Source organism: Piliocolobus tephrosceles, chromosome 8 (assembly GCF_002776525.5).
Source record: "Piliocolobus tephrosceles isolate RC106 chromosome 8, ASM277652v3, whole genome shotgun sequence".
NCBI lineage: Eukaryota > Metazoa > Chordata > Mammalia > Primates > Cercopithecidae > Piliocolobus > Piliocolobus tephrosceles.
In genome coordinates, this window is record NC_045441.1 from 131,294,063 (window position 1) to 131,314,915 (window position 20,853).

The 20,853-nt window shown below is 41.3% G+C and overlaps 2 protein-coding genes across 2 annotated transcripts in view; both read right to left on the minus strand.

Annotated features, from left to right (window-relative positions):
- Positions 1–3,518, minus strand: part of LOC111521464 (putative DBH-like monooxygenase protein 2) — a 7,793-nt gene extending 4,275 nt beyond the window's left edge. The window contains exons 1-6 of the mRNA XM_023184870.1: positions 3,234–3,518; positions 2,437–2,583; positions 1,740–1,901; positions 1,411–1,494; positions 409–576; positions 114–216 (exon numbers count right to left, since the gene is read on the minus strand). Of these exons, the coding sequence (XP_023040638.1) occupies positions 114–216; positions 409–576; positions 1,411–1,494; positions 1,740–1,901; positions 2,437–2,583; positions 3,234–3,518 (949 nt within the window). The remainder of the gene's footprint in view (positions 1–113; positions 217–408; positions 577–1,410; positions 1,495–1,739; positions 1,902–2,436; positions 2,584–3,233) is intronic.
- An 11,363-nt stretch (positions 3,519–14,881) lies between these two features.
- On the minus strand, positions 14,882–20,392 carry PRSS58 (serine protease 58). Its single transcript, XM_023184873.2, has 5 exons — positions 20,353–20,392; positions 18,260–18,398; positions 17,772–18,028; positions 15,219–15,358; positions 14,882–15,117 (listed from the first exon to the last, which is right to left on the minus strand). Exons 1-5 carry the CDS (start codon positions 20,390–20,392, stop codon positions 14,968–14,970), a joined length of 726 nt encoding a protein of 241 aa, XP_023040641.1. The 3' UTR covers positions 14,882–14,967.
- Positions 20,393–20,853: the final 461 nt, after the last annotated feature.

Consider the following 20,853-nt stretch of genomic DNA (forward strand, 5'->3'; position numbering starts at 1 on the left):
CACGCATCCCACAGTGCACCACGGAGTCAGCACGCATCCCACAGTGCGCTCCCAATACCGAAAGAAGGAGCAGCCCCACCAGCCTCCATTCCTTAAATCCTCTGGGTGCTCACCAGGCAGGTTGTTAAAATTGCTGTAATGAATCTCCAGTCGGATCCACTGAGGGTCCAGGGGAGTTCCAATAGAGACACCCACGTCATCTGGAAACTGGTAGCTCTGTTGGAAGAAGGGACATTTGGCAGCAAGAAGGGCTGGGAACCAGGTGTAGGGACTCGGGGCTCCTGGCATTGTTTTCTAATTGTCATCCCAGACTTCCCCTATCCCCTGGTCTTCCACCAGCCCAGTGATCTCATTACCCAACCACATGCACCTGCTTAGCCATGTGTTTTCCCCCATCACAGGACTCACAGTGCCCCCGACAGCCCAGCCCACGATGACCTGTGAGCAGAGGGAGAAGGCAGGGTCGGCCCCATAGCAGTCGCTGATGCCTGTGGGGAGAACGCTGGCATTGCCACAGGCATACACCAGGATGTGATGCACCATTGTCTCACTGTGGTAGACCAACTTAGGCTCAAACTGGGCGGAAAAAGGAGAGTAGAGCATGATCAAGACCTTCCACATCAAATCCATATTATCTTCCTTCCTTTTGTCAAATAAAACGATACCCATTTCCCTCTTCTCTCTGTTTGTCTCTCTCCGTTTTTCTCTGTTTTTGTTCCCCAAGCTATTATTTTCCCACCCACTCAGTTTGACTCTTCTCTCAACTCCCTCCTCCTTTAAGACTCTTCTGGAGAGCAGACATATGAAATCTAGCCAGGGACATTCCGACTTCTGCCTCCCCTTAGTAACCTCCTCAGTTCACTGTATCTGAACATGTAGCCATGCCTTTTCAAATTATCTGTCTAAAGAAAAAAAGTCTCCACACTTGTCACTTATGATTGTGAGATCATACCTTTATTTATTTGATCAAAATTGAAATCACTCAAATATGAAATTGGGTTACCTAGTTTGAGTTCATTCTAGCCAGACTTCACCAACCTCCTGACAGTCCCTGGCCATATCCTCTCCCTGCCTTTACCTCCTCTTGGGCTAAGAAAGCACAATTCTGGGGCCAGGTTGAGGCTCATACTTTGTTCTTTGCAAACAATTATTAATTTGTAACCTTCATCAACATGTCTGTTGCACTGTGGCTTAAATAAAACAGCGCTGGGAGTTACAGTTCTGGGCTCAGGAAATGATGTAGCCATGGCCTCCACCAAGCCCCGCTTGTCCCCCTGTTCTTGCAACTACTTCACTCTTGCTTCCTCCAAGAAATTTTCCAGACTTCATCATCTGGGGTTGACCACAACCCCTGCTCCGCTCCAGCACCCTTCCCTGCCTTGACAATGCCCCCCATCTGGTCCACCATACCTTGTAAATGTGATGTTTCTCGCTAACAATGGGGAGAGGAAGAAAGGTGCAGGCGTACGTGGTGTCATCCTCTGGAATGAGGAACTGTGGAAGGGTGCACAGAAGCTGAGCCAGATGACAGTGAGGCTCCGAAGAAATAGGGTAAGGGCCAGGCCAGGGAAGGGGTTTCACGTTAGGGTCAGACTGGCAGTCCTTAGGGGACAGAGAAGAGTCAGAGTAATCTCCACCCAAGGGATGTACTGAATACTGGGTGCTAGAGGAGGGATCTGGGTTGAGTGGGGAAAGGAGAAGGGAGCTGGAGTCTGCTGGGTGGGACCAAGGCATCTTACATCAGTGATCTCCAAGTCATGGATGATGGTGTCCTCAGGGACATCCAGATCGTCAGGGTGGATGACTTGTAGCAGAAAGATGGACTTGACAAAAGTACGCTCCCGATCCAGCTTCGGAGTGTCATCCAGGCCGTAGGCGGCCAGCACCCTCACAGTGTCACTCTGTGGGGTGCCATGAGCATTGTGGTGCTGCCACCTCCGAGCAGCACTCTGCATATCCCTGCACCCAAGAACCTACACAAGGTACTTGCTCATATCTACATGGTGGAATGGAAGGAGCTTCACACTAGGAGTGAGAACTGGTCAGGTTCTATTTCTGCCTCTGAGGCTCACTTGCTGGTGATCTTGAGCAAGTCACATTCCCTCTCGCATGCCCTCTCTAAGCCTGCGTCCACATCTGTAAAATGAAAGGACTGAATTAAACTCTTAAATCCTAACGCCCTAAAGGTCAACGAAACTGGTTAAAATTCTTCAAGAGGAGAACCCTGGGGTGGGTGGGCGGGAGGTGAATCAGTGGGAGGCCACCCTGTGGAAGGCTTGTGGATTTCAGCAGGTGGCACAATTGGAATATTACCTGAGAAGGCTGTGAGGAATAGAAGTCCTGGGAATGATGACTAGCTGCCTGACTGGGGGCAACTACCTCTCCAGAAGGAAAACCTGCTTGTGATTAAATGCTTTTCTCTGCTCACTATCTTACCGTAATATCCAGGTCATGCGGGTCGCAGGAGCGGAAGGGCCTGGAAAAGCGCATGGTGGTGTAGACAGCATCTTCTGTCAGCCCCAGCAGCTCAGCATCCTGGCTCCCATCCTCCTTCAGAGTGTCTCCGTTTACCAAGTGCTGATCCTTGGGTCCAGTGAAGGTCAAGAAGTAAGAACTAGGAGCTTCAAATTTCCTGCTTTGGAGCAGTAGCTGTCCCTTCAGCTCCTCTAGGATACTAGCGGAGCAGAACCCAGGTGTTCTCTATTATGTAGTTTTCTCCTTGGGCAGAGCATGGGCTGAAGAACATGGCAGAGCACCCTTTTATGGATAATGGAGTTTCACCACCTGACCTTGCTTTGCTTCTCCCATTTCAAATCTTATCTCCATAAAGTCTAATACTCCTGCATCCTTAATACTTGAAGGCTCACATATTATCTGAAGTATGCATGACATTCATTTTCTCTCATGTGGCTCTTCATGTAACTCTTTCTCAAACAGCTTTGAATTTTCCCCAGTGACCTGCATTTAGTGGGCTATCAGCAAGTAAGGGGTGCAAAAGTATCTCACAATTTAATGGTTTCATTCTCTCAGCAGTCTTAGAGACATGCAGTATAGAAGACCTAGATTTCAAACTCTACAGTGGATTATTTCTGGAGGGAAACAACCAGCATTCAGCTGGCATTCTGGGAGTGTGTTTAGATATCCTTGGGGAATGTGGATTGTTTCTGGACAGGAAACCAACCTCAACTCAACAAAGACCCTCATCGTTGGAAACAAGTCACCCTCAGACTTACCGAGAAATAGACATTGCCATTAGGCAAGACTCCTCCAACAACCAGATCACTTCCCACGTTGGTGTAGCGATTTGTGACACCTAAGCCCACCCAGCCAGCTGTCCGGACCTGGAGCTCAAAACTGATGATTTCAGCCTCAAGGTCAAAGTCCCAACGCAGGAAAATGACATTGGAAGGATCTAGGAACCTGGAATAGCGCAGGCGAGATGTGGGGCCAAGGCGGTTGTTTTGTGAGGGGGTTGCCAGGGCCAAAAGCAGGAAAAGCCTGAAGAGGTCATGGGCCATGGCTCCTGGGACCTGGAGCACCTCCCCTGCAGAGGAGCATTGGAGAGCTTCGGAGTTTTATTCCTACCTGGGCCAGGCACCATGCCATGGGGGAGGGCCAGGCTGGGGCACTTCTGATCTGATTATCCTCTGGGTTCGGAGCAGTGCCCCTTACATAACTCTGGAGGTCAGAGGTGCCCGGAGAGGATACAGGGCAGGTTGCTTTCACTCTGAAGCAGGGGCCTGGCAGAAAATTCTTAGAATTGAGCCATTTAGACTTTCCACCCTGACCCCATGACAGCGTCCTACCACTGGGGACCCTGCAGAATCAAGAAAGTTTAGTTTCTTTTTCTCCCCCTCCCTTCCTGCCCCCCTCTTCCATCTTCTATCCTGGGATGTCTTTACAAGACATTCTGCCTCTGGAATATGCCCCTACCCCACTTTTTATGGGCATTTTCCATTTTGTCTATGTATAGAACTGCAGTACTAGCAGGGATGTGGGACCGCTTGTAAACCTAGTCTTTTAGTTTCCCAGTGCAGTGCAGGAAGGAGGGAAGTTGCTGGCAGGGACTGCAGGGAAGGCTGTGATTTCCATCTGCTGGAGGAGGCTTTGCTACTAATCCCTAGAAGGACACTGAGAGGAGGGATAATCAGCTTCTCAGATGGTTGAGTCTGGGGCAGCTTTAGTTTTCTGCACACTCCTGGGAAGGAGCAGGAAGCGGGGGGAGGTGAGGGGAAGAAGAGGGAGAAGATGAGAAATAAACATGAGTTTGCCTTTGGGATGCTTTGTGCTTTCCCTTCTGGCCATCAATTACCTTTCAGAGAAATTAGTTTAATGGCTCCATGGCAGGCTGAACTTGCCCGATTGAGCACATTAGTATTATGCAAACAATGTAAGCAACACAGAAGGAAGGTTAGAATATTACAACACCAGAATAGAAAAGAACTTTAGAGCCACTTAGTTTTCCAAAAATTCCAATCCAGTTAATTTCTAGATGATGTGAAACGGGAGCTCCAAAGGATAACAAGAGTGGTGCTTGATGCCCCTTGAGTCAATGGCGGGTCATGGTCCCTGACCATAATTTCCTTAGGCCACAGACACCCCACAGGTACCAGATCCCTGCCGTGCATTTCCACATGGCTTGTCCTGGAGGAGGAATTTAGTGACATTTGTTGGATGCTTCTTAGGGAAGAAATCAAAGTCTGACTCTAACTCCACAGTATTTCCCCCCTGAAGACTGACACAGCTGACCTAGAGCTAGAAGTCACCTCATCTGACTCCCGGTTGCTGGCTCTCCATTTGACAACGGAGAAGACGTGGGCCCTGAAGGCCTCTCCCATACAGACTGGACCTCACATCTCCACAGAGGAATTCAGCTCAGGTGTGGGTGTATGGATGCCAGTGCGATCTGCTTACAGCTTCTCATTGCAGGCACAGTCTTTGTTTTAGCTACTGAGCTCCTCAAAGCTGGTAAGGACTCAGCTAAACTTGTTTGCTGCTGCTGTGAGCACTTGAGTAGTAACTGGGGTGGGGTGAGGGAGAAAACAAATGCCCCAAGGGGGCAGTTACAGCCCCTAACTCTACGACTGACAGAGAAGGTAGGGAGCTAGTCAGCCACCTGGAAGCAAGAGGTGTATATTGGCCCAGGACCAGGGCTGAGCCAAGAGGAGAGAAGAGGTTGGAGCCTGGGAGGCACTGACCTTGAGGAGCAATAACACCAGAGAGATAACAGGTGCACGGAGACACTCTGATCCCAATCTCACTTGAGGATTAAGGGAGGGGGCAGCAGGGAGACAGGATAGCCAGTCCTGTAAATTGAGACGGGCCCAAGATCCCTTATCCTGCAATCTGTCCTGCTGGCCAGAGCACCCTCCTCAGCAAAGAGGCAAGGTACTCATGAAAGAGCTGGGAGCAGGGACTGCAGACTCAGGGGGTCTCTTCTCCCGGACCCTTATCTGGCTTCCACCCCAGGAAGCCAGGCCATTGCTTCACCTACGTGGGGCTCTCTAGGGAGATGGGGCTGGGGTTGACTCTGCTTCCCTTCTGCATTTATCAAGTGCCTGTGACAGGAAAGACACCGCAGGAGGGACACTGACCTGAGGGCAGTGCAGTCCCAGTTCTTGAAATAGTGAAGTTCAGCTTCTAAACTCCTCTGTGCCTCCTTCTTGCTCTCTGTAAAATGCTGAGGTTGGAGAGATGGTGGATACAGGGCCTTTGAAGTCGAATTTCCCAGATGATTGGTTTCCAAGCTTTCTGAAAAATGAGGCCTCTTGTTAATGTTGAAAAATAGGTGGATCTATTCTTTTTTATGACTGAACTTAAAAAATGTAATTGGATTGTTTGTAACTCAAAGGATAAATGCTATTTATTTATTTATTTATTTATTGAGACAAGGTCTCAGCTTGTCACCTAGGCTGGATTGCAGTGGCGTAATCATGGCTCACTGTAGCCTGGACCTCTCAGGTTCAGGCGACCCTCTTGCCTCAGCCTCCCGAGTAGCTGGGATTGTAGGTGTACACCACTATGCCCAGCTAATTTTTGTATTTTTTGTAGAGACAGCGCTTCACCATGTTGCCCAAACTGGTCTCAAACTCCTGGGCTCAAGCGATCCACCTGCCTCCGCCTTCCAAACTGCTGGAATTACAGGCGTGAGCCACCGTACCCGGCCTAGGCTAAATGCTTGATGGGCTTATTTTACATTGCATGCCTGTATCAAAATATCTCATGTACCCCACACCTACTATGTACCCATAACATTTTTTAAAAATAATTTTAAAAATTAAAAAAATTATGAGAATTCAAATTTTTTAAAAAAATTATACTTCAAGTTCTAGGGTACATAATCTCGGTTGAGTACTAAGTGAATGGTAATTAAAGACTGAAGTTACTACCACTTGTCATATTTTAATTGAATTTAAAATTTACCATTGCAATCATAGAAGTCAACTCTTACTGAAAGCTTGGTCTGTGCCAAGCTCTATTCTAAAATGTATTGACCCTCCATTTATAGTTTTTGTTATTATTTCCATCCTATGGATGAAGCTGCAGAAGCCCAAGGTCACACTGCTGGGTAGTGGCAGCATTATGAGTTGTTGGGAAAATATAACTAAATCCATTATTGAGTTTCAGTAAAATAATTGAATATTAAATACTTATATGAATTAATCAAATATAATTAAATATATTTCATAAGTAATTAAATATCATTAGAAATAATTCAAGGAGAAAAAAATCCCCCATCCCAGAAAACCTCTCTACAAAGGTAGATGATAACAAAAATAGCTTTAAAATCTTTTTTTTTTTTTTTTTTTTTGAGATGGAGTCTCGCTCTGTCGCCTGGACTGGAGTGTAGTGGTGTGATCTCAACTCACTGCAGTGTTTGCCTCCCAGGTTCAAGCGATTCTCCTGTCTCAGCCTCCGGAGTAGCTGGGATTACAGGTGCCTGCCACCACGCATGGTTAATTTTTATACTTTTAGTAAAGACGGGGTTTTACCATATTGATCATGCTGGTCTCAAATTCCTGACCTTAAGTGATCCACCCACGTTGGCCTCCCAAAGTGCTGGGATTACAGGCATGAGCCACTGTGCCTGACCAAAAATCTTTTTTTTTTTTTAACTTATTTTAAGTTCAGGGGTACATATATGTGCAGGCTTCTTATATAGGTAAACTTGTTTCATGGGGGGTAGTTGTACAGATTATTTTGTCACCCAGGTATTAAACTAGTTATTATTGGATAAACATTAAGCCAGAATGTGATGCAAGTTAATGCCAACCTGCAAAGAGATTGTGAAAACAGAAAGAAATGTCCTCTGCTGTACAGCCTAGCAGATACAACCTACTACATACATGTTCTCAAGATAAACAGCATCTACTCCTCAAGTTAAGAGGACTTGACAGGCTAAGGCAGGTGGATCACTTGAGGTCAGGAGTTGGAGACCAGCCTGGCCAACATGGTGAAACCCTATCTCTACTAAAAATACAACAAAATTAGCTGGGCATGGTGACATATGCTTGTAATCCCAGCTACCTGGGAGACTGAGGCAGGACAATTGCTTGAACCAGGGAGACATAGGTTGCAGTGAGCTGAGATGGTGCCACTGCACTTCAACTTGGGTGTCACAGCAAGTCTCCATCTCAAAATAAATAAATAAATAATAAAGAAAGAAATGTAAGACCTCAAACTACAAAAATTCTAGAAGAAACCAGGAAATGCCTTTCTTGAAATTGGCCTTGGCAAATAATGTTTTGCTAAGTCACCCAAAACAATTACGACAAAAATTAAAATTGACAAGTGAGACCTAATTAAACTAAAGAGGTTCTGCACAGTGAAAGAAACTATCAACAGAATAGACAACCTACAGATTGGAAGAAAACATTCACAAGCTATACATCCAGAAAAATCAAATATCCAGATTCGATAAGGAATTTAAATAAATAAGAAGCAATAAATCAAATAACCCCATTAAAAAATAGGCAAAGGAGATGAATAGACAGTTCTCGAAAGAAAACATATGAGCAGCCGACAAACATGAAAAATGCTTATCATCACTAATCATCAGAGAAAGGTAAATCAAAACCACAACGCAATAGCATCTCACACGAGTCAGAATGAACATTATTAAAAAGTCAAAAAAGCAACAAATGCTGGTGAAGCTGCAGGGAAAAGGAAATGCTTATACATTGTTGGTGGCAATGTAAACTAGTTCAGCCACTGTGGAGAATAGTTTGGGGATTTCTCAAAGAACTTAAAACAGACCTACTATTTGACCCAGCAATCCCATTTGGGTAATTATATTACCCAAAGGAATATAAATCATTCTACCAAAAAGACACATGCACTCATATGTTCATCTCTATGCTGGCCACAGTAGCAAAGACCTAGGTGCCCATCAATGGCAGACTGGATAAAGAAAATGTGGTATATATACACCATGGAATACTATGCAGCCATAAAAAAGAATAAAAGCATGTCCTTTGCAGCAACATGGTTGGATCTGGAGGCCATTATCCTAAGCAAATTAATGCAAGAGTAGAAAATAAAATATGCATGTTCACTGTTATAAGTGGGAGCTAAACATTGAGCACACATAGACATAAACTTGGGAACAATGGGCATTGTGGACTACTAGAGAGGGAGGGAGGAAACGGGATGTGGGTTGAAAAACTCCGTATCTAGTACTATGCTCACTACCTGGGTGCAATATTCCCACGTAACAAACCAACACATGTAGCCCCTGTATTTAAAATAAAAGTTGAGACTTTAAAAACGTATTGAAGTATAGTTTTTCAATAAGTATTTAAGTGACTTCGCTCTGCTGAATTTACTAACTTTAAAATCTGAGAAAATGTCATTGCCACACCACCAAATAAAATTATTTCGAATTTACCTTGTGAAAAATTACAACTTCTAAGAAAGAAATTTGAATTTTTACTATTTGTATGAACAAAATACATTACATGCTTGCCAATAGTTATCATCTGGCAGTACTCAGATAGATTAACTATTTAACTAACTGGGTGTCTACAACAGAAACTGTCACTAAAGAGTCCAATTACAGCAAATTCTCAACTACCCTTATAAATGAATTAAATTACAGTCTGTGAAAGGAATGAAGATCTTACTAGACCACTGTTGGTGGTTTAGTTACCCAATTTGAGGTTAAATTTATTTCTTTAAAATTTGAAAATGGTAGAAAATAAGAAACTATGGGCAAGAGATAAAAATTAAATTTCTAAGATAATGTTGCTGATTTGCAAAGAGATTCACCAAACTATAAGTAAATAAAAGATAATTACTTCTTTTTAATTATCTACTAATTCACAACTAATTCCTAATGCTCTTTCTACATACGTATATATGCCAATATATATGTATGTGTATAATACAAGCATATAAAACAAATAATTATTTCACAAAAGTCAGCTAGTAAAATGGCCTAATTTTTGAAATCTGAATTTATACAACCATTAAAGTAGATATTACTTTATATCATAGAAAGGATTTTTTAACCTTGTGAACAGTATTCACCAAGAGTTTCCTTTATCTTACACATGCTAGGTATAAAAATGTATGATTTAATATTTACAAAACTTTTCAGAAACTGTACTATTTATTTGCCACTTGTAAATAACATTTAATTATCCTTCACAATAGTCCTGTGAAGCATAAAGAGTTATGAATTATGCATAAATATAATTAGATAAGGGCCTATGTAATGAGAAGTCCAACTACCAATAAATGTACTTGTCAACCTGACTATAATACCCTATGTCTATTTTTCACTTATGCCTGTCTATTACCTATTAAAGAATCTGTCTATTAGAAGCTATCCTTTTAATATTCCCCCCAAAAAATGTATTGTTGAAACAGAAAAGCAGCCATTTAATATGGGAAAATGCCCGTCCATTCAAAACTTCGATAATGAGAAATGATTTTCTTAGCATTGTGCCATTTTCTTACATTTAGCAAGGAAAAAGAAAACTATTCAAATAAGAATAAAGCCTACAAATTAATGCATTCCTCTTCTCCATACACACACACAAAAATATATTGTGGAATTCTAAGACTGGTAAGTGAATATAGCCACTTAAGGGAGCTGTTTATTCTCCCTTGTCTCTGTCACCCTCTCAATTAACCAATAAATGTATACGATACTTATTCAACTTTTAGATGTTTACTAGATACACTATGACTTTCAAGAAATACATGGCGTATTTCCTCTTCACTTCCTCCAGATTTTACTGCTTTTCTTTCCTTTATTATTTCTTCATTTAAAACATTCTCAGAGAACAAAAAGCATGAGCTCAAAAATTCACTTGGAGTTCTGAAGGCAGAGAGAGGAGAATATTCCTTTATCATTCAGATTTATGCAACCAAGCAGAAACATAGCCTGAATTTATGGCCTATATCCCATTATTTCAGGGCTTCTGGGGAGGAAACAGAAATGGAGCTAATGGAGAGGTAGGGGCTTAGACACAGGTGAGCCTGAGGAAGCGTTCATAATGGGCTAATATGTATTAGGGCTTCAGGGTCGATGGGAGGCCCTTGAGCTTAGGCACACATCCAGCGTTCCCTGTTGGGAGCTAATATTAAGGAGTCCATAAACAGATAAATGGCGTTTGGTGGACTTAACAAATCCTGACATGAGTTAGCAGTTAGCTAATCTGAGGAGGAAGTACAGAATACTAGAAAACTCTACACAATTACTTGTATAATTAGTCACATAGGGGTATGGCAACTTTAACACTGTTTTGCTAATTTTGGGGTTTTATTCATTTTCTGCAATAGGTGTTTATTAATTCTGAAATCAGGGGGAAATACTTCAATAGCAAAGTATCTTTATATAGAAGTTGGTTACTAAAATGTTGTTAAACTGTACTCATCTTATGGTTATTATATTTATAGACCTCTATCCAAAGAAGTACAATACTATTGTTTAAAAAGATCTTCTCTATATTTTATATTTAAGGGCCTCTCTTTCAGTCAGGCTGGGTAGGGCACAGGTGCCTCAAACTTGAGAAGGAGTAACATATATAGGCAAATTCAGTTAGAATCTTTGGCTCTCTGACTTACTAGTTATCAATTATTTTGTGGACATGAAAATAGTTCCCACTCTGATTGAAGAAAGATAAACACAGGTGCTATGTTTGAATGTTTGTGTCCCCCCTGACATTTGCATTGAAATTTAATCCCCAGTGTTAAGAGGTGGAGCCTTCAGGAGGTGATTAGACCATGTGGGGTCTACCCTTGTGGGAGGATTAGAGCCTCATATAAAGGCTCTTGGGAACTAGCTAGTCCCTTGTTTGCCTTCTGCCTGCTACCATGTGAGGATGCAGCCAAAAGACCTTCACCAGACACTGAATGCTGGCATCTTCATTTTGGACTTTACAGTCTTCAGAACCGTAGGAAATAATTTTCTTTTGTTTATGAATTACCCAGTCTCAGCTATTTTGTTGTAGCAGCACAAATAGACAAAGACAAGTGTGGAAAAAAAATGGTGATCTAGATTACCAATCATTCCTTTTCAAAGACATAAGCGAAATTACAATTTATTGAGTGCCTACTGTGTGCTAAGTACTATGCTACATGGCTTACGTAAGTCATTTTATTTATTCCCAACAACCCAGAGAAGTATTATTGATCTCATTTTAGAGATAAAGAAAGTGGGACCAGAAAGGTTTAATTACTTAATTATTGGCTTAAGGACACATAGCTAGTAGCTGTTGAAGTTGAAATCAATGATTGATCCCAAATCCGTGCTCTTTGTACTACACTACAGTGGACAATTTGATTCTATTCCAACTGTTACAGTCAGTGACTTCAAAGCAAAGCTTTTTTCTACCCTGATTTCCTATTTCACAAAACAAGTTTTATGATTTATAAAATCCACCTGTTCCTGGAGTGAATACACAAAGAGGAGAGTTGCAAATTCTAAAAAGTCTTGAAAGTCTCATCAGTGCAGTAACTAGTGTTCATCTCTGTGCACAAAAATAGGCTCTACCTTGTTTTTGTCAGATCTTGTCCTATCAATGGGCATTTATCTTTTAAGATCACAGCTTTTCAAAGTTGATAGAGGTATTTATAGAGGATCTTTCTTACTAAATACCACATGAAAGGCAAATAAAATCTTGAGACCCTAAACTCACTATGCCAAAGGGAACAGTTAGGCTTCAGAACTGAGTCGTGCAAAACTGTCTCCCATTTTGTTCTTAAATAATAGCTGCGAAAATAGGATGCCGCACATCTTCCCAGGGAGCCCACCTCACAATTTTCTCACAAGAAAATTCCTTGTGGGCCGCAAGATCTTTATCCTAAAAGAGAGTTCTGTTGAATTCCACCCTGAAGATGTAAATCAGCAGCTTATTGTTACAGGTATGGATAAAGACTGAACTAAGAGTCATTCCCCCCTCACCTGAGACAAATGCATATCTGATTGTGTCCTCTATTCTATGTTTATCTTACGTAAAAATGCAGATTCACTGAGTGGAGAGGAATGCGTAGTTGACCATTGCTCTACTCCTCTTTTCAGATGTAAAACGTGAATTTAGTGAATGCTAAAGGCCTCAAAAGAATGCACTCACTTGCCTTATTGATCTACCATCCCCCTTTTGCTTTCCTCTTTCCCCTACTAACCCTTCTTTCCCCTTTAATTACTGAGGTACCAAACCCTCTTTGGAAAAAGTATGGGCCACTGATCCTACTGTGGCTTGTGTCTCTTTTTCCCTGGGTATGTTCTCAATTGCAGCAAAATAAACCTCTAAATTGATGGAAACATGGCTCAGTCATTATTCTTTGGTTTTACAAGAACAACTTTCTTTCCAAATCCTAACATATTTGAGGAGGTTAAAAAATGACACTCTTATTGACACAATAATTGATAGAAAAATTATTTAGGTAGTGAGGGCAAGAGAGTCCTTGGCAAGGCTTTCCTTCCAACAAAAAGCAGCCAAGGAAATGATTTTCTTTTTTTTTCTTTTTCTTTTCTTTTCTTTTCTTCTTCTTCTCTCTTTTTTTTTTTTTTTTTTTTTTTTGAGACAGGGTCTCACTGTTGCCCAGGCTGGAGTGCAGTGGTGTGATCTTGGTTCATTGCAACCTCCAACTCCCAGGTTCCAACAATTCTCCTGCCTCAGTCTCCCAAGTAGCTGAGACTACAGGCACACACCACCACTCCTGGCTATTTTTTTTTTTTTGTATTTTTAGTAAAGATGGGGTTTCACCATGTTAGCCAGGATGGTCCCGATCTCCTGATCTCGTGATCTGCCTGCCTCGGCCTCCCAAAGTGCTGGGATTACAGGCGTAAGCCACTGCACCTGGCCTCATTTTTTTTTCCTAACAAAGAGCATACATAAATATTAAGCTACAAACATAGGTAAGAAAGCTGGAAACTTGCATGGGGGGATGCCTGCAGCTACACCAGAAGAAAAGGTGTACCTGGGGGCCAGTCATATCCACCATGGAAGCTCCATCTTCCCTTTTTTGTTAGCACATGTACAGTAAGACAGAAATGGGCAGCATGGTGCAGCTCAGGCCAGAGGGAGTAGCTACTTGTCCTCACTCAAAATAACATATACTGAATATGGATTTTCTTTCCCCTGTCACCGTTACTGTCCTAGCATCACATTCCTTGGATTCTCTGAATGCCTTACTTCATTCCACACAAAAATGATGTATTCTCCAACCAAGGAGGTCACCTCACCGTGCTAGTGGAGTCTTATGGATAGTGCTAATGCTCTTGGAATCCAGTGACCTTGCCATGTTTCACCATCTAGGATCAGCTGGTCTTATACAATATCACTATGATCTATTGAAATCTTAGGACCAGCTCAGGTTGGGAGACATCTTTAGAGGCTCAGGTGCTCCTCTGAAAAATGGCCTCCAAACCATTTTTCTCCCAAACTAAAATTTCAGTTAATAAAATACGTGAAGATGAAGCTCTCACAGTTGCACTTAATAATTCACACTCAAAATTTAGCTTCTCAACACTGCAAACTAGGCATTACTGATTTAGGGGTTTTAGAGTCCTGGAGAGATCAAGTCTTCCTACTGGAGCTTCTGCTTCCTGAGGGGGTTCTCTTCTTCCCTAGCTGGGCTGAAAGACTCCGGTAGTCCACTTGTAGCAGCCACAGGCTGAACTCTCTAAAATCTGTTCTTGTTTTTGTTTTTTTAAATACTCAGTCAACTGGCCAGAACCCCCCCCCCCCCCGTAAAACTATCAATTAAAACTCTCAGGAGGTAACAGACTGCAGAGTGAAGTGAAAAGAGAAGGAAGGAAGGGAGGAAAAGATACTATAGAGTGAGAAAGTGGAGTTCCTGGGCAACTAGCTTTATATAAAAGGCAAATATGTACTAGGAAAATCTGTCATTGATTTCCCATTTATCTGCTGTGCCATAACCTCAGTTAACTTTTATAGTAACTCCTCATGTCTCCAGCAAACACCCAGAATCCTGCAAAATGAATGACCAGAATCCATCTATGGCATTGAGAGCTGTATGGGCAAGGAGAAGTTAGTGTAACACCTCCCTCTCACCTTTGCCCTCCCCTACACTTCTATTTAGATTACTCTTTATTAGACTTTCTTTTTTCAATCAGCATAGTAATGTGCCAAAATCACACATTGTCTAATGGCTGTGGAGTGGTCTTTATTTTATGTCAGTTACCAGTTCATTACAGAGAACATAATTCCCACGTCATAAACTTCAGTTATCTAAGGAATTTTGGTTTTTCCATTCTTATCTAGAAGGCAAGAAGGGTTGTTATGAATAATTACAGTGAAGATATGTACAAGTAAAACTGCTCAAGCACCCATTCTGTTTAGCAGAAGTGAGACAGGTATGCAGTGAAGTGAGACAGGTAGCAGAAGTGAGACAAGTGAGACAGGGGCAATGTAAGGAATTAATTTATATTCAATTCTAAAGCTGAACGATGGGGACAAGCCGTGTCACATGGTCCACAACTGCCGCAGGAGCTCAGTTATTTTGGATTACATTTTCAATCCAGGGTATATAGTAAAAAATTTTGGCATAGATGCCAACATCGGCTCTCAAAACACATCCATCCGCAAAAGACAGGATTCCTTGAAGTATCCCGTTGCAGATTGCCGGGGCAGCAGAAACTTCCTGCCAGGAAAACAAAAATAACAGCAACAGAAAAGCAGGTTATCTTTCTGGCAAGACAGAAGGAAGAAAATGGGAAAATTAAAGCATGGAGAGTATTTTACCTTGCAGGGCTGCCTCCTTCCTGGCACGATGCCCACACACAGCATATTTTCCTTGATGTTGTAGGTTTGATAGGCATCGCGGCACTGAGGCTTGGAGATTACAGAGATGTTCACAGTTTGCAGTGAATCAGGCTCCTTGTCTAAAGAAAAGACAGAAGTCAAACTTCCTTAAGAGTTCTCTTAGGTATTAAATCTTCTTTTAAAAAACTTTTCTTCTCCTACCATCAGAAATGAAAAGAGATCAAACATTCAGAGAAATCAGAACTGTGGCAGTTAGGACAACGAAGGTACAGGAGATGATCAGATTAACAATTTCTTATGATGCAAATGTCTGACCTTATAAAAGCCATCAAATTCTTGGAAGTTGTATGTAAATAAGAGACACTCCTGCAATGAAATGAAACGCTTTGTTTTAAACTTTTTTGGGAACAGTGGTTCACGCCTGTAATCCCAGCACTTTGGGAGGCCGAGACAGGCGGATCACCTGAAGTCAGGAGTTCGAGACCAGCTTGGCCAACATGGTAAAACACTCTCTCTACTAAAAGTAGAAAAATTAGCTGGGTGTGGTGCTAAGGGCCTGTAATTCCAGCTACTTGGGAGGCAGGAGAATCACTGGAATTTGAGAGGTAGAGGTTGCTGTGAGCTGAGACCCTGCCACTGCACTCCAGCCTGGGTGACAAGAGTGAGACTCCATCTCAAAAAAAAAAAAAAAAAACTTTTCTCGAAATTTAAGCATTCAAAGAGTTTCCTTTGACATGTAATTTTTAGAGTTTGGAGGAATTTACAGATACCTGGCCTACTTTCTCATTTGTCAGGTCAAAACAAAACCAAGTATCTGCACAAAAAAGTCACTGAAAAAACAGTTTTCTTAAAGATATAAAGCTAGTATGTAAAGCTGGGATTTAAAACTGGGTTTCCTGGTTCCTAATTAAAGTTCCTTTCTTTATGTCAATGGTCCACAAATACTGTGAACTGTGCACACTTATAACAAAATTTGTCCAATCTGAAACAAAATGAGAAAAATAACAAAGTAGTATGAACACATGTGGCACATGTTCTTTCCACGGATGTTTCTTTGGGAAGAAGTGCTGCATTTTAAGATTTTTTTTTTAAATAATGGAGGAGTATGTTTAATGTTTTTATTTGAAAATAATGTATTAGTTCTTGAAAAGAAAATGTTTGAGATCCTTTACTTTATTTTCCAAGCAATAATTTCATGGCTAAACATTTCTTTTGGGAATACTTCCGTAGGAAATTCTTACTTAACTACTTCATGAGCCAGATAAAAATAAGATGCATTTTTTTTTTTGAAGTTATATCTCGTTTTGACCCACGTGCCATAACCCAGATGAATCAAACATACTGCTCATCGGAAGGACATCTGGCTGTTTCCAAAAATCAAATTGACTCTCAGAGGACAAATAATTTCTACTTCTTAATATATTCAAGAAAATGTGCTCCAAATCTGAAGGTATTTACTAAGGAGTAGTTTTAAAAGGCTTGAATCACGGCAACAATGATAGAATAAGTGTATATCTGCCCATTGACTTCTATAAAAAGAAAGTAGTGATGGATAGATGAATGTAACTTGACAGGCTTGTTTCAAATAAATCTCCTTTTCATACTATAGTATCTAGTGTATGATGTGTATTATACATACTCAAACTTATGAGTAAAGTTGCATTAATAATTCTTCATGAGGGATTATATCATTGTTCTATTTTGCTAATAGGTAATCAACTCCCCTTCACCACTACTCTCAACTCTCATAATTAACAACTATAGGCAGTTAATTAGAGTTTGCATAAAAATTTGGAGATGGGGTAATGGGCAGATGGGGATGCAACTTAGAAAACAGAAAGCTGCCTTGAGTTGTGGGAGTTTTTTATGGAATACGAAATATGAGGCATAGAAGAAAGCTTAGATAGAATATCTAGTTCAAGAGTTTCAATTTATATATAGAAGACTTCCATTGATAAAAATAATGGGAACTCTTTGTCAGTTTTCTGAAGAAATGAGTGAATGCTTAGAATGTTACTAGTTAAAAATGTTTATTTCAGAAGTTCTTCTTAAAATTTTAACTGTGTATCTTTATTACAATCTTTCATAAGGAAGTTCTATCTCATTTAGTAAAATATGATGCATTTATTTTACATTTAATACATTGATATTTATTTCAAGTTGTTTTATTGCCTGAAATGGTTTGAAAATACACAACGTAGTAGTCTGCTTTATTTTAGAGTTAAGGAAATTGAGGCTCCAAGGTAAAATGATCTGCTGTCACATGGAAAATTAGGATTAGAATACAAATGTTTTCTTTCCACTAAAACCACTTCTATCATATATGAAAGAGAAAATGATAGAAAGATACAGTGAGTGAGTAAAAAATCCAAAAACCTTGAAGCACTCCTTCAGTGAGGTACAGAGAAAAGGGAAGGGGAGAAAGAGGATAAATAAAGAGAAGAAATCTTCACTAGGCAGAATTGAAGAAGCCAAGAGTTGTAAAGGTGTAGAAGCATGTCTAATTCTGAGAGAACATTGTCTTGAACTCACAGATATCACACACGTTGTAGCTCCAGGTGGAAACAGAGCACATGGTATTCTCAGAGATAGTTTGGTAGGGCAGGTTGGCTAGTTTCACATAGTCGTTGAGTTCAGCCTCTGTTTTCAGCTTGATGAGCATGATGTCATGATCAATAGATGTGATTGAGAAGCGTGGGTGATGAATCATCTTCTCATAGCCAATCACTTGCAGATGGTTTTCACTGGAGTCTGCTGGGATTGTAACCCCCAGTATCACCCGAAGCTTTCTGGAACAATATAGACATTTATGAGTGGACTTAACAGAGATGGCTTCTCCATCTTTATGAGCCTATATTATTATATTATTCCTCCCCAAAGACCTTCTTCTGTACCCTCCTATGTCTCCCAAAGGCCTTTCTAATCCCATTTAATTGGGAGATGGTCTCAGACAGGGGTGAGAGTCTATGCCCAACCTGAGAACCCAAAGAATGGAGTACCTTTGAAGGCTTATCACTCACGGTAAATTGCAGTGTGCAGCTGTGATCACCCAAAGTGGGTGGATCAGGACTCCAGCGCAGGGCAAGTAGTCAGATTTCAAGTAGACCAAGTAGGGAGGAGTGGAACTGACTGTGTAATCTGGATTAAAGGCCAAAGCAACTGGAAAGAGAAGCATAGAAAAGAAATTCCAAGATTTCTCAGTCATCACTAGAAGAACTTCAGGAAAGTCATTTAATAGGCTCCAAGTTCCCCTACCCTTTTCTGTAAACTAAATCTGTAAAATGACTTACTTTGTTCTAAAACATGAAGAAAATGATAAATGGTAGAAACATATCTCTTTTGAAGAACAAAAAGTGTTTGGCTTTTTCATTGTCAATAAAGTCTTTCAAATTAAATGTTAAACTTTCTTAAATACCTTCCACAATTTAGTGGGTTATATGCTAAGTCAACGCATTTTATTTTTTTACTATTTTTAGCAATTTTAGAATGCTTTAATAAGTCTTATATCTTTTTCCCAACAACAACTCAAGACAGAATTATGTAAGTATCATGACAAGAACAGACCAAATGCTAAGAGTCTAAGGAGGGGAAAGATAATGTATTGTTTTAACAAATATACATTGAGTACCTAATATATGTCAAGCTCTGTTTTAGGAGCTTGGGCTAAATAGTGAACAAAGTAGATATTCCTGCTCTCATTTACTACAATTAATGAATATATTCAGTAATAATAACACAACACACAAATAAACTATGTAGGATATTAAATGGTGATTAGTGCTCTGGAAAAACACACAAGTAAACTATATATGATGTTAAATGTTGATTAGTGCTATGGAAATAAAAGTAGGACAGGGAAAGAGAAAGGTATTACCAATTGTGTGTTGAGGGAGAAGGAAGGGTATCAGGCAGTATTTGTTTATTGTTTGTTTGAGACAGGATCCCACTCTGTTGCCTAGATTGGAATGCAGTGGCAAGATCAGGCTCACTGCAGCCTCAACTTCCTGGGCTCAAGCAATCCTCCTGAGTAGCTTGGACTACAGGTGTGTGCTACCACATCTGGCTAATTTTTAAATTTTTGAATTTTTTTTATAGAGATGGAGTCTTGCCCAGGCTGGTCTCAACTCTTGGGCTCAAGTGATCCTCCCATCTCAGCTTCCCAAAGTGCTGGGATTATAGGCGTGAGCCACCACATCCAGCCTCAGGTAGTATTAAACCAGTCATCAGAGTAGAACTTCATGGGCAATGTTGAACAATAACATGAAGATGGGGGAAGTCGCATAGTCAAATATCTGGGTGAAGGGACTCCAGGCAGAGGAAACAGCTGCAACATGGGTCCTGAGGCTTATGTCAGTTATGTCACAGAGGCCATGGCTGCTGACCCAGAGTGAATGAAGGGGAGCAGAGCAGGAAAGGGGCTCCAAGGTGAATGGAGGGTTTTGTAGACCATTGTAAGAACTCGGCCTTGTTTTCTGAGTACAAATGGAACCACTCAAGGATTTGTGCAAAGAAGTGATGACAGTCTCCTCATGGAGAACCTGTAGAGTGCAGAAGTATAGAGGTAGAGGGATCTGTTAGGAGAATAATTTGCTAATCCAGGCAAGAGGTGGTGGCTTGGATCATTGTGAGCAGTGGAGACGGCGAGATGTGATTGGATTTAGGATACGTTTAGAAGATAAAGCCAATAACGTTTTTCAAAGAGATCAAATGTGGGGTATGAGAGAAAGAGAAGATTTATGAATAAACCTGGGTTTATGCCTGAGTAACAGGAACTGTGCCAGGAGATATCTGACTCTTCAATGTTCTGCTGTGCCCTCTGTGGTGCAGAACATCAATTCTGTTGCAGGCAGGTCCAGAGTCAGCTCTTAGGAGTGGGTCTGGTATTTGAGTGACAATGTCCACACCTCCCCCAAAAGTACACAAGCAATCCTCCTGCAGCAGGCAGGCAGGCACTATCACAGGAGGATACTTGATGGGAACGGGGCAGTGGGGAGGGACAGAGAACCATTCTACACTTGAGTTCTGGAATGACACCTCTCGCCGTTACCCATCTTTCATGCTTTTCCCAGGATTTCTCTTTGGTGAGTAAAGAGACAAATATGCACACACTCACCAGTCAGATTCAAGAGAGCCCAAAGGATGATGAACTTCATGTTGATGTTGAAAGCCCAGTTTAGCTGCAGTCTCTGGAAAACATGGAAGAGAGAGAGAAAACGACTAAATAAAATAAAGCAAGTTCCTGAATTGGAAAAATATATCATCTGAATTATTTTAGTAGCAAGATTCAGTTTTAGAAATGGTGTCCATTACTCAGAGGAGGGCGTAGTGTCGTACGTCAGAGAGATAAGAATAGGATCAAGTGATTGGTCCCCAATACGGTTGAAATGATTCTGGAATTCAGAGTTCTGCACTCCGTCTTCAGGGAAGAAAGTATTATAGCTAAGATAAGTTGAAGTTCATGATGTCTCTATAGCCACCTCCTGTCTGGTCTCCTTTTTGCCAGCCTTGGCAGGCAGGTGCCCCTCTAAACTATATGTGGGCTGCTGCCCCTCCTGTCTGTGTGATGCTATCCCCCACTATGAGATGGTATTTTTCTCCAGTGGACATAACGTAG

Bases quoted from the DNA above. Each gene is read 5' to 3' on its own strand.
- PRSS58 (XM_023184873.2), bottom strand. From the start codon at position 20,392: ATGAAGTTCATCATCCTTTGGGCTCTCTTGAATCTGACTG. The intron at 18,399-20,352 runs GTGAGTGTGTGC...TTCTCTTTCCAG, and splicing joins GGCTCTCTTGAATCTGACTG to TTGCTTTGGCCTTTAATCCA. The intron at 15,359-17,771 runs GTGAGTTCAAGA...TCTTTTCTTTAG, and splicing joins CTACAACGTGTGTGATATCT to ACAAGGAGCCTGATTCACTG.